The sequence below is a fragment of the Hordeum vulgare genome, chromosome 5H (assembly GCF_904849725.1).
Source record: "Hordeum vulgare subsp. vulgare chromosome 5H, MorexV3_pseudomolecules_assembly, whole genome shotgun sequence".
In the NCBI taxonomy this organism is placed as follows: domain Eukaryota; kingdom Viridiplantae; phylum Streptophyta; class Magnoliopsida; order Poales; family Poaceae; genus Hordeum; species Hordeum vulgare.
The window spans coordinates 4599722-4613922 of record NC_058522.1 but is presented as its reverse complement, the minus strand read 5'-3'; the positions used below and the strand labels follow the sequence as shown (position 1 = coordinate 4613922).

The 14201-nt window shown below is 42.8% G+C and overlaps 1 protein-coding gene and 1 pseudogene across 1 annotated transcript; both read left to right on the top strand.

Moving 5' to 3' along the window:
- The first annotated feature begins 2117 nt into the window (after positions 1-2117).
- LOC123397788 lies at positions 2118-3558 on the top strand. Its single transcript, XM_045092320.1, has one exon. The coding sequence runs from the start codon at positions 2175-2177 to the stop codon at positions 3279-3281; it is 1107 nt and encodes a 368-aa protein (XP_044948255.1). The 5' UTR covers positions 2118-2174; the 3' UTR covers positions 3282-3558.
- Positions 3559-10818: 7260 nt separating this feature from the next.
- On the top strand, positions 10819-13416 carry LOC123398546 (annotated as a pseudogene).
- The last annotated feature ends 785 nt before the right edge of the window (positions 13417-14201 follow it).

Genomic DNA, 14201 nt, shown 5'->3' with positions numbered 1-14201 from the left:
GGACATGACTCGTCCAACCATTTGAATCCACAGAAAATTGTATGATGCCTGAAATCCACGGAATCTTGCACGGCGTCATCACATTGTCCCTGCATGGTGTGGTAAAAGTGTGGGCGCGTTTCAAATATACAACACCTGAGGCCGCTTGTAAACTGCACTATCTCCGAGGTAGTCTCTCGATATCGAGAGGGAATGTCTCGGGTTTGGAAAGGATGAGTGATGGTCCTGCACTCCGTTGACCTCGAAACTTCTCATGCTCTCAAAGAAGGCCATCGAGTGAGAAGTGCCAGGCCCCCACATTTTTCTGGCCTGCCTGCAATATTTGAGACATTTATTGCATTTCTAGGGTTTCAGCACTGGAAATTGTAGATATGCAAGGTGACACATGAAATCATGTCGAGAAGCGGTATGGAAAATCCTATGTTATGTATTTGCGACATGTGTATGCCTTGTGCAGATGAGGGAGTTGCAGTTCTGACCATCAAGGGCTGAAATTACCTCGGTGGCATGCCTGATCCAACTGTTTGAATCCTCAAAAAGATGTACGATGCCGGAAATCCTCGGAAGCTGGCATGACGTTATTACATGGCTCCTGTAGGGTGTGGTAAAAAGTTTGATGCATTTCGAATAGGTCTCACCTGGGGCCTCTTGTAAACTAAATCATCTCCGAGGTAGTCTCTCGGTATCAAGAGGGAACATGTCGGGTTTGTGAAGGAAGTGCGGGTCCCGTTGCTCCAATGACCTCGAAACATGTCGTGCTTTAAAATGAGGCCATTAAATGAGAAGTTCCAGGCCCCCACATTTTTTGACTCTCCTGCAATATTTGAGATATTTATTACATTTCTAGGGTTTCATCGTCGGAAATTGCAGTACTCCAAGACGACCCATGAAATCATGCTCAGAAGCGTCATGGAAAATCCTATATGATGTATTTGCGACATATGCTTAAATGTAATGTAAAATCATTTTGAACCAATTTTGCATAAATATAAGCCCCGTGACGCACTATAAGCCGAGTGTTACCATTTGGCACACGGCTTATAAGCCGAGTGCAACCATTTGGCACACGGCTTATATGCCCTATAAGTCGAGTCATCCCACTTGGCACATGGTTTATTAAGTCCTTCCGTGACGGCGCTGTCAACCGTCTCCGTCATTGGCACATCGCACATATCTTTGCCAATGGCGAGCTATAAGCCGAGTGGCTTTTTTATTAGATACCGTGTGCCTTCTTAAAGCCAGAGAGCTATTTTGCATCACTCAGCTTACAGGATGCTATAAGAGTCGAGTGTTTTGTAGTCGCCGAATGTTTTATTATCTGTACTTAGCTTAGAATAACATAAGACGAGTATCCGAAAAATAGCTCTCAGTATATAGGCTTTCACACGGCAAAACATGATTTTCCTGCTGTGTCAGTTTGTTTGGCGGGCTGGCTAGACCAGACATCGGCGGGGTTTCCTATTTTTTACTTCCCAAACAAGATTGTGAAATAACCATCCAAACGCTCTACACAAAAGTGTTTTTTTTCTGTCCCCAAAACAATTGGGAGAAACTTTTTGCATACATACATGCGTAAATTATTTCAGTACGGCTAAATAATGCACCGTAATAATAGATAACTCGGAACAGCTTTGCTAAAAATCAGTCTACTGAGACTTCGTTGATTTTGCATTAAGATTCGCGTAAATATTTTTTTCCCAATTTTTTTTCTTTATGTATTACTTGACTGAGACTGAGACCTAGACACTCCCTAAAAAATAGGCACAGACAAAAAACGTGTGTACAATAAAAAGGATTGCCAGGGACCAAATTTTTTTCCCCTTAATTTCTGCATGTATGTATGTAGTTTCTCCCAATTATTTCGGGGATAGAAAAAAAACCCTTTTGTGTAGAGCGTTTGGATGCTTACCTCCTAAGTATTTCACAAATAAATGTCCCTTATTTCACAATCTTTTTTCGGAAGAGAAAAATAGGCACAGACAAAAAACGTGTGTACAATAAAAAGGATTGCCAGGGACCAAACTGCTAGGGCACACTTTTTATCTCGGGATTATCGAAGGCATGACGTTAAAACCGAGACTACGGCGCAGATCCCTTTCACTCTCAGCCGTCAGCCCTCACTTTCAGTCCAAACGAAGGAACGACTTTCCTACCCTAGAATTCCGGTCCCTGCCATGGCGGCGGCGGCCGGCCTCCACCAAGACATTCTCGCCCGTATCTTCCTCCTCTTGTCGTGCATCGCGGACTGCGTCAGGGCGTCCACCGTCAACAAGCACTGGCGCAGGGTTGCCCTGCAGAACCCGTCCCAGCTGCCATGGCTCCTCAGGCCGTCCACCGCCAGGACGGACAGCTATCGGATCTTCGGCGGCCTCGACGATCCGCGCCCGCCCCTCTTCGACCTGGGCCGCGGGCCGCGCTTCTGCGGGTCCGCTCCGGGCGGCTGGTTCGTCATTTCATCCCGGCAGCAGCAGTGGCGAGGCCACGGCCTGCTGAACCTCCGCACCGGCGAGCGCGTCGCCCTCCCCGACCGGGTGCGTATTCCCCTCGACTCCGGCGTCATCACGTGCCCCATGATGATCCGCGCAGCCGTCATGTCCGCCGCGCCGCCGTCTGCCGCCTGCTTCGTCGCCGCCATAACATCCAGCCAGACCAACATGGCGTTCTGGCGCCCGGGCATGGACTGCTGGTTGTCGGCGCCGGTGGGGCCGACCCCGCGAAACGCCCAAGACCTCACTTACCACGACGGATGGTTCTGCGCCGTCGACTCTGATGATGGCCTCGTCTCCTACAAGCCGGAAATTGGCGCTGATGGTTCTTCGCTTACTATTCGACATCACGACTATAAATTAGATGGTCACCGGACCCAGGCCGCGCTCGGGGAGATCGTCTCCCGCTACCTCCTGCCATCCGCCTCCGGTGCCGATCTGCTGATGGTGAAAAGGTACGTCGCGCCGGCGAAAGGCGGCACCTGGAAGTTCCAGGTCTACAGGCTGCAGGAGGGACAGCCGGCTTCCTGGGGCTTGTACCAGATGACTGGGCAGGTGCTCTTCGTCGGCCGGGCCTGTTCCAAGGCCTTCGACATGGGGCACGCTGGCAACCCGGGCTACATCTACTTCCTCGACGACGTTTACCCTGGCGGGCCACATAGTGTCCTCCAGCAGAATGAGTATCCATGCGCCGACACCGGTGGGTGGCGTTACTCAGTCCCCGGCGAGATTGAGGATTGCCTGCCATGGGCGCCCCCCTCGGACACGTCGCCGTGCATTTGGTACCACCATTAATTGAGCTACCCAGCAGGTTCAGTTTGAGGCATCATGGAGATTTCGATCAGTTTATTTGGAGTCTTATTTGTTGTTTGTATTTGCTCCTAGTCAGTGTTTGTTTGTTGTTGTGGTTGTGTCCTCGTCGTTCTATGGGAAACTGCATATCCAGTTTGTTGTATGCTCCAGGTCAGTATTTCAAACTATTGTTGTATGTCATCGTTGTTGTCGTCAGTTAACTTGCAGGCTGTTTTGGAACTCATTTCATCTATATGAATTCTCAACTATTTAGACTGCTACCAGCTTTATATGTTGTTTAAATTGTGTGTATGAGTTTTTGGTGTAAATTCTACTTCATTTTAGTAGTCCGCACAGTTTCTTATTGAATCATATGATTGCATGTCTCAGTGGTAGAGGTGTTTTTCATGTCTTCCCTGTTTGCATTACACAGTTGATGAGATGAGCAGCAACGGAATATTTGATGTCTGTTTAGGTGTAGAGCACAACTAGTACCAAATAGTGATTTCATGTTGAAGACTCGGTTTTTCTTACATGACCCTTCTTCACTTCTCAGCTGATTGTTTGATGTGTTTTAGCGGCTTATTACATCGTCGAATGTGGTTGTCATTGAAACTGAAAGTTCCATATCCAGTTTGTTGTATGTGCTTAATTTGAAGACATTTTTCAAACTCATTTCATCTATGAAATTATGAAGTATTTAGACTGCTATGCTAGCTACCTATATAGGTTTGTTTGATTTCTATATGTTTCTCATTTATTTTCTGGCTTCCTAATATTTGAATTATGTGCATGATATTCTGGTATAAATTCTACTATTGATTTTGATGTATTTCGCCCTATTTTCAGTAGTGCACACAATTTGTGAGTGTAGCGTACGATTGCATATGTTAGTGGCAGAGATGTTTTCCATGTCTCCCTTGTTTGCATTACACGTACGAACCAGCACAGTTCATGAGATGATCAGCAACTGAATATTAGATGTCTGTTCAGGTGTAGAGATCTACTAGTTCTGATTGTATGTTGAATACTCTAGTCTTTATTAGATGACCCTTCTTCACTTCTCAGCTGATTATTTGATGTGTTTTAGAGGCATATACTTATTATATAATCGATGCGCTTGTCGTTCAAACTAAAAGTTCCATATCCATTTTGCTGTATGTGCTTAATTTTATGCCCTTTTTCGAACTCATTTCATCTATCAAATTGTGTACTATTTAGACTGCTACTAGCCAAAGTTTTAAATAGTGGGCTATGACTAATAGGGGCGGCCCTCCAGCGCTATTGACCAATGGAGACCGGGTTCCAGTGAGCTCGTTTTTTGAAAAACATATTTATACAACACAACAAAATGTCATTTTTTGTACATATAAAAATACATGTTTAACACGTTCGAGAAAAGTTGCACAACAATATAGTTTGATACGTGGCGTACACAAAACAGACAAATACGTAAATGAAAATGAGCCAATTTGTTCTTGTTGTTGGGCCTACATTTCTGTGTTTTCTGCACAACATGCAAATCATACTATTTTTGAATGAAAATTTCCAGATCCGTCACGAATATGTATAAGTTTGCACAGGATTTTTTTGAATTTTTTTAATACTTGGAAATACCATTGTTCAAGATTTTGAAAATAAATGCTCCATGGAACCCGGCCTCCATGTAGCACTCGGCTGTAGCCACTATAACCGGCTATTTCATGAGTTTAGTGGGCTATACCACATAGCGGCACCTTCTCAAACTTCGCTACTAGCTACCTGTAAAGGTTTGATTTCTATATGCTTCTCATTTTCTCTGGCTTCCGAGTATTTGAATTATGTGTATGATTTTCCGCTGTAAATTCTAATTCAGATTTTGATATTTTCTGCAGTATTTTCAGTAGCGCACAAAATTTCGGATTGTATATTATGAATGCATCTGTCCGTGGCAGACATATTTTTCATGTCTCCCCAGTTTGCATTGAGATGAGATGATTTGCAACTGCATATTTCATGTTTGTTCAGGTATGCAACACTAGTACTGAATGTCTGTTCAAGACTCTAGTCTTTGTATAAACCTTCTTCACTTCTCAGATGAATACGATTCGACATCACGACTACGAATTAGATGGTCACCAGACGCAGGCCGCACCCAGGGAGATCGTCTCCCGCTACCTCCTGCCCTCCGCCTCCGATGCCGATCTGCTGATGGTGAAAAGGTACTTCGTGCCGGCGAGAGGCGGCACCTCACGGTTCCAGGTATTCAGGCTGCAGGAGGGACCGCCGGCTTCTTGACGCTTGTACCAGATGACAGGGCAGGTGCTCTTCGTCGGCCGTGCCTGCTCCAAGGCCTTCGACACGGGGCACGCCGGCAGCCCGGGCTACATCTACTTCCTTGACGACGTTTACCCTGGCGGGCCACATAGTGTCCTCCAGCAGAATGAGTATCCATGCGCCGACGCCGGTGGGTGGCGGTACTCTGTCCCCGGCGAGATCGAGCATTGCCTGCCATGGGCGCCCGCCTCGGACACGTCGCTGTGCATTTGGTACCACCATTAATTGAGCTACCCAGCAGGTTCAGTTTGAGGCATCATAGAGATTTCGATCAGTTTAATTGGACTCTTTGTTGTTTGTGTTTCTTTGTTGTGTTTAAATTAGCTCCTCGTCAGTGTTTCTTTGTTGTTGTGGTTGTGTCCGCGTCGTGTATGGGAAACTGCATATCCAGTTTGTTGTATGCTCCAGGTCAGTATTTGTTGTATGTCGTCGTTGTTGTCGTCAGTTAATTTGCAGGCTGTTTTGGTCCTCATTTCATCTATATGCAACCAGCTATATATATATATGTTGTTTAATTGTGTGTATGAGTTTCTAGTATAAATTCTACTTCAGAATTTTATGTTTTCTCCCGTATTTTCAGTAGTCCACACAATTTCTTATTGAATAATATGATTTGCATCTGTCAGCGGTAGAGGTGTTTTTCATGTCTTCCTTGTTTGCATTACATAGTTGATGAGTTGAGCAGCAACAGAATATTTGATGTCAGCGGTAGAGAGCAACTAGTACCGTATAATGATTTCATGTTGAAGACTCAGTTTTTCTTACATGACCCTTCTTCACTTCTCAGCTGATTATTTGATGTGTTTTAGCAGCTTATTACATCGTCGAATGTGGTTGTCATTGAAACTGAAAGTTCCATATATGTTATATGAAATTCTCAACTATTTAGACTGCTACCAGCTATATATATATATCTTGTTTAAATTATGTTTATGAGTTTCTGGTGTCAATTCTACTTCAGATTTTGATGTTTTTGCGCCGTATTTTCAGTAGTCCACACACGCAGTTTCTTATTGAATCATATATTACACCTGTCAGCGGTAGAGGTGTTTTTCATATCTCCCCTGTTTGCATTACACAGTTGATGAGATGATCAGAGGCTGAATATTTGATGCCTATTCAGGTGTAGAGATGAACTAATACCGAACACTGATTTCATGTTGAAGACTTAATATGAAGACATTTTTCGAACTCATTTCATCTATGAAATTATGAACTATTTAGACTGCTATACTAGCTACCTATATAGGTTGTTTGATTTCTATATGCTTCTCATTTTTTTGTGGATCCTAATATATGAATTATGTGCATTATTTTCGGGTCTAAATTCCACTATTGATTTTGATGTTTTTGGCCCTATTTTCAGTAGTGCACACAATTTCTGATTGTAGCATACGATTGCATATTTCAGTGGGAGAGATGTTTTCCATGTCTTCCTTGTTTGCATTACACGTAAGAACCAGCACAGTTGATGAGATGATCAGCAACTGAATATTAGATGTGTTTTCAGGTGTAGAGATCGACTAGTTCTGATCGTATGCTGAATACTCTAGTCCTTATTAGATGACCCTTCTGCACTGTTCAGCTGATTATTTGATGTGTTTTAGAGGCATATACTTATTATATAATCGATGAGTTTGCTTTATGTGCTTAATTTTATGGCCTTTTTCCAACTCATTTCATCTATCAAATTGTGTACTATTTAGACTGCTACTTGCCAAAGTTTTAAATAGCGGGTTATGACTAGTAGCGGCGGCCCTCCAACACTATTGACCAGTTCCAGTGACCTCGTTTTTTCAAAAACATATTTATACAACGCAAAAAAAAAATCATATTTTTTGTAGATATAAAAATACATGTTTAACTCGTTCGAGAAAAGTTGCACAATTATATAGTTTCATACGTGGTGTACACGAAACAGACAAATACATAAATGAAAATGGGCCAATTTTTTTTGTTGGGCCTACATTTCTGTGTTTTCTGCACATCATGCAAATCATAATAGTTTTGAATGAAATTTCTAGATCCGTCACGAATATGTACTAGTTTTCAGAGGATTTGTTTGAAATTTTTTGAAACTCAGAAATACCATATTTGAAGATTTTGAAAAAAAATATGCTCCATGGAGCCTGGCCTCCATTTAGCACTCGGCTATAGCCCACTATAGCCGGCTATTTCCTGAGTTAGCGGGCTATACCACATAACGGCACCTTCTGAAACTTTGCTACTAGCTACCTGTATAGGTTTGATTTCTATATCTTTCTCATTTTTTTCTGGCTTCCGAGTATTTGAATTATGTGTATGATTTTCCGCTGTAAATTCTAATTCAGATTTTGATATTTTCCGCAGTATTTTCAGTAGCGCACGAAATTTCTGATTGTATATTATGAATGCATCTGTCCGTGGCAGAAGTACTTTTCATGTCTCCCCAGTTTGCATTGAGAAGAGATGATTTGCAAGTGCATATTTCATGTTTGTTCAGGTATGCAGCACTAGTACTGAATGTATGTTCAAGACTCTATTCTTTGCATGAACCTTCTTCACTTCCATTTCTGCCACTGAAAAACGTCCCTTCCTTGAATACAATATCGTAAATGGGCACACCAATATTGTACATGGTTATCCCTCCATCTACTAATACAAGGCCACTTCATATATTTTTCTCTAGCTTTGACCATTAATTTTACCAACAAAATGTGAGTCATATGTCATAAAAAGTATGTCATTGGATGCACATTTGAAAGAACTTTTCAATAATCTATTTTTTACGAGTTATATCCCATATTTTGTTGACCAAAATTACAAGTCAAAGCTTGATACGAAAAACAAAGTGGCCTTGTATATAAAAATGGAGTACTCATTATATGTTATTCATTTAGCCATGAACAAGAGCTTAAGTTTATGATTATCTTGTTAGCAGCATTTAGCTAAACCAAGTCAAAAGAGGTGCATCTGCCATCATCGTGGTCGTCATGGTTCGCGAGTAGAAGGCACCGCCGTCAAAATAAGCTGCAATAAAGAAGTGCACTAGGTAATGTTGTAATTTACTCGATTTATATGTCCTTCCCTCCATTGCCCTCCGGTTTTCCATCTGTAAGGCTTTTTTCTCCATGATTCTAGCTGGTGTTGTTGCGGAAGGAAGACCAATGCGAGCAAGAAGATGAGGTAGGAGGCAGCCTACATGGGGCTGTTTCTCATTGGTGTGAGAAGCCCTTGTTTTTTGGTGCTAACCCCTCCTTTTCACATGAGTATATTCCAGATTCGGCCAGGTTGAGCTGGAAACGTTGGCATCTCTTTTGACTTGAGTATATTTTTGGTTTAGCTAGACCTTTTACGGTTTCACACCTCTCTTTTTCTTTTCCTTTTCTTTAGTTTTTGAAGATTTATGTCCTGGTAAGTGTTGGTTTTGTTGGGCAGCGCTGAACATAAAGTGTTAACTAGCGTTAATGAACTGATTAACGCTTTTCCCTTTTATTATTGTTAAAAGAAGATTTTTCTTCGAAAGCGCACACAAATATATATGAATTTGTGTTGCTACCAATGGACATTTACTGTGTTCAATTTAGAACACGGACATGATGACATGGAGTATTTGAGAACTTCTGCAGAAACCTCTCTAAGGTACTTTCCCTATGCTGCATATAACTCAAAATATACAGTCCAGTTTGTCCATCTTGTTTATTAACATGATGGTCATTTTTTCAATTAAGGTAAATTGATAGTACTTTCCCTAAGCTTCATAGCTCAAAATAGGCATTCCAGTTCGTGCATCGTGCTGATTAACATGATTGCCATTTTGTGTAACAGAGGAAAGTTGAAGGTTCACAAAGCTCATTCAATGCACTGTGGTTCGGGCGCATGTTGCAAGAAGGTTCACCCGGGAGCTATCACACCTTTCTCATACATAGAGTGGATTTTCAGCTCCCGGGTGCCTAGGCACCCTCTATGAATAGTAAAATCAAAAGAAATAGAAAACAAAATTAAAAAATCTGAAACTTTGCAACATCAAAGATGATCAAAATTTGTAGGTGTTTGCAAGTTTTCATGCCAAACAACTATTCGAGGAGCTGTACACACGAAAAAGATTTCAATGCTTGAAGTTTTGAGCACTTTTAGCACTGAAATCTGAAACTCATTTATACACCTTTCTCTACATGATATTTTGGCATGAAAACTTGTAAGAACCTATAAAGTTTAATTATCTTTGATGCTGCAAAGTTTTAGATCTTTTTGATTTTGTTTTCTATTTTTTTGATTTTATTATTCATAAAGGGTGCCTAGGCACCCGGGAGCTATCACACCTTTCTCATACAATAGAGAGTGGATTTTCAGCACCACAATATTAATACTCTGAATAAGACCTGTGGTCAAAGTGTTGAATGCACCACGACCATAGAACAGTAGTACAAATGAGTAAATGACTTTGACTGTGGAAACTTCAAAAACTCTATGACTTAAAACAGAAAAAGAGAGCACAAATCTGTTTTGTTAAACATTTTGGCCTGTGGAAAAAAAATTAAACACAAAATGTTACCCTGAAATGTCACCTAAATTTGTTTTTCTCACCGACAAAACACTATTGCTCTGTTTTGCATGAAAATTGTCAAGCATGCTTGCGACATTATTACGAACATCCACAAAAAAATTCAGAATTTTTTGAAAACATCTTACAACATTATTTGCGGTACAGTTTATCCGGGAGCAAATGCTCCCGGTAGCCAAAACACCCTTCCCAGAACTAAAGGCATACAATATTAATACTCTGAACAGTACTGCAAATGGCTTTGACCGTGGAAAGTTCAAAAAAACTGTATGACCGTGACATAACTAGTGCAGTCATCTTGGCAGCGACGAGAAATAAACACAAATCTGCTTTGTGAGATGACTGAGTAAAATAGAAAAAGACAGAATGCGCAGCTCTGAGTGTTGGATGCACCACGACCATAGAACAGTAGTACAAATGAGTAAATGGCATTTACTCTGACCGTGGAAACTTCAAAAAACTGTATGACATAAAACAGAAAAAGAGAGAAGAAATGTTAAACGACATGAAAAGAAAAAGAGAGCACAGCTCTGCCAGACAACTCAATAAGAGTAGAAGAAGAACAGTTGAGAGTTGTCTCTCGCCTGCACCCATAGCGCTCCTCCTTGCCTCGCTAATCAGCTTCCTGCTTTGTTAGCTAGTTTAGTTATCACTTGCTTGCCCCTTTGTCGCTGCACGAATATGGGATCCTTCCTTCCATGCTCCTGCTAGAGGAGCTATTTCGCACCGCTGCTCTTGCTCCTAATCCTCGCTGCATGTTCATCGTCTCAAGCCTCCAACGCGACCGCCAAATTGTCCACTGTCTGGAGCACAGATTCATATGTGCTCTTCCGTTCTGTTCCAGGAGGTAATGACCTATCCTTTGCTGCAGCGATCTATGCAATTGATGTCTCAGTTTGTAACTATCCCTGCGAGCAATCTGACTATCCGTTGTGGGAGTATTTCTTTGCAATATGCGTCGTACCGGTACCACTCGGCCGTCCACTCGACTTCCAGAGCAGTGATAATATTGCAGTTGTTTGGTCTGCCAACCGTGACCGCCCAGTCGAAAGCGGTTCCACCCTCAACTTCACAGCCGACGGGGACTTGGTTCTTCAGCATTACAATGGCAGCCACATCTGGTCCACCAACACCTCCGGCCAATCAGTCATCGGAATGAACATCACTGAGTCCGGAAATCTGGTTCTCTTCAACCAAAACAACTCGATAGTCTGGCAGTCGTTTGATCACCCAACCGACACTCTGCTTCCCCGGCAGCCATTAACGGAAGGGATGAAGCTGACGCCAAACATCATCAATGCCAGCAATCCTGTCAGCAATCAGTTATATCTAGCTGCTCATCATGCTGGCCTGCACGCGTCTGCAGGGTCAACACACCAGATTTACTACCAAAGCTCGGTATACTATGCAGGCGACGCATACAATGGATCCACATACATCGCACTCCTCAACAGGAGTCTGTCCATCTTCCCTTCCTCCTCCCCACCTTCAGAATCAATAGAAAATGTTAGGATTGACCTGCCGCCTGCGCGCTCATTCCAGTACATGAGGTTTGAGTCTGACGAACATCTCAGGTTGTACGAGTGGGATCAAAATAACATCCGGTGGTCATCCGTTTATGACATCTTCCAGCTAGATTACTGTGACTATCCAACTATCTGTGGAGAGTACGGGATCTGCAGGAACGGGCAGTGCATCTGTCCGGTTGTGGCCGGTGATATCTTGTACTTTAAGCAGGCTGACACCAGGAATCTTAGCCTTGGCTGCATCTCGGTGGACCCAATTCCTTCTTGCCAATCTGCTGCAGCTGAGGAAGATCATCACCTCGTAGCTCTCTCTGATGTTTCCTACTTCAATTACAATGATCCCAATGCAGCCATACCAAGTGATGAAGAGAGCTGCAGACAAGCCTGCTCGAGTAATTGCTCTTGCAAGGCTGCATTTCACAGTTCTGACAACAGTTCCAATGGATCTTGTTTATTGGTCTCCGAGGTTCTCTCAATGAAGGGATACCAGTCAGGCTCAACAGCATACCTGAAGGTCTACACCAAACAATCACTGCCTCGACAGAATTCATCTGCTTCTGCAAAGAAAAGAAAGGGGGTTGTAACTTATGCAGTAGCTGGTACTACTACAGCCGCAGTCCTTTTTGCTAGTGTTCTCTTTGTGATCATAAGGGGGATGTGTAATCAAAGGAAAGAAGGTGATGAAGAAGAATTTTGTGAAGTGCCAGGAATGCCAACAAGGTTCACTTTTGACTTGCTGAGAGGAGCGACAAATGAATTCAGCAGAAAGCTAGGGGAAGGAGGATCTGGGTCAGTTTATGATGGACGGCTTGGCGATGAGAGAGTTGCAGTGAAGCTTTTGGACAGGCATGCTCACAGACAGAAAGAATTCTCTGCGGAAGTTCAGACAATCGGCAGCATCCATCACATCAATCTAGTTAAAATGATTGGGTTTTGTGCGGATAAAACAAACAGGCTCTTGGTTTACGAGTACATGTCTGGAGGGTCACTCGACAAGTGGATCTATTCCAATAGATCTGGTAGCAATGCCCCTCTTGGTTGGTGCGTGAGGCGTAGGATCATCATGCATATTGCCAGGGGCTTATATTATCTCCACGAAGGGTGCAGGCAGCGAATTGCTCATCTAGATATTAAGCCACAGAATATCCTCTTAGATGACAACTTCAACGCCAAAGTTGCAGACTTTGGGCTATCCAGGCTGATAGATAGGGAAGACAGCCATGTTGTCACAAGAATGAGAGGAACACCTGGATACATGGCACCCGAATGGCTGACATCGAAAATTACCGAGAAGGTTGATGTTTACAGTTTTGGTATTGTGGTTATTGAAATCTTAAGTGGAAGAAGGAACATCGACTACTCTCAGCCCGACGAGCGTGGTCAGCTCATTATGGTGCTACGAGAGAAGGCAATGAATTCTCAGCTGGAAGATATGATCGACGGGAACAACCAAGATATGCTCTCATCCAACAAGGATGAAGTGATTGAGATCATGAAGCTTGCAATGTGGTGCTTGCAGAGTGACAGCAACAGAAGGCCTTCCATGTCAGTGGTGGTACAGGTCATGGAAGGAGAAAGAAATGTGGAATCAGACTTGAACTACAACTTCTTCGATCTAAGCCCTGCAATCGTTGTGCCAGTTGGTCAACCCAGCTTCTCCGCCCCACCTGGTGCATCAGTGCTCTCTGCCCCCAGGTGAAATAAGACAGTGAAAACTGTCATACCATAATTAATTTGTGTTATCTTCTGTTTCTGTTATGCAAACTAATTCTTTTGAATGGCCATATAAATACATATATGTTTCACGTATAGTAATATGGCACAGAGAGATCAATGTAGTAAATTCTTCATCCTGACGATGATGTATTGAGCAGAGAAAACCTTCAAATGCTTTTTATCACTAAATAAAGATATATTGAGCCCTGATTTGTTTTCAAATGCACAAACTATCCATGGCTATGCAAAAGAGCATGAGAGTACTTTCAGAGAACTTGTATGGGTAAGTGTTATTGTACAACTTCAGAAATCCTCACCCACGATTTAAGTTCAGAGAATATGGTCATCCATGAGTTGGGCTGTTTGTGCTTTTGCGAGAGATTACTTAGCGAGCGCTCCTTCGGGACCCTCCCAGCGATAACTCCCGTGTGCCGCCACTTGGCGCGTTCTGAATCACCGTCACGTGTCGCGTTCTAAGCGTTTTCTTCGTGTTTTGTTTTTTCTATTTTTTTCACAAGTATTTTAGGCTTTTTAGAGTCATTTTTTCGGATTTTTCCCGCACGATCGTGCCTCTCGAAAAGGAAAAAAAACATGTTTTCTGCTCTCTTTTTTTCCCGCGAGAGGCACGGTTTTGCTATCACGAGCCGTGCCTCTCGGAAAAGGAAAAAAACGTGTTTTCTGCTCTCTCTTTTTTTCGCGAGAGGCACGGTTTTGCTTCTGCGAGAGGCACGGTTTTGCTATCACAAGAGGCACGGCCGTGCCTCTCGAAAAGGGAAAAAACCCAGGTTTTTTCGTGAAAAAAAGTTTATCAAAGCCTATCAA

What these genes read in the sequence shown, in the direction of transcription:
- LOC123397788 (XM_045092320.1), top strand. Translation starts at nt 2,175, where the DNA reads ATGGCGGCGGCGGCCGGCCTCCACCAAGACATTCTCGCCCGTATCTTC.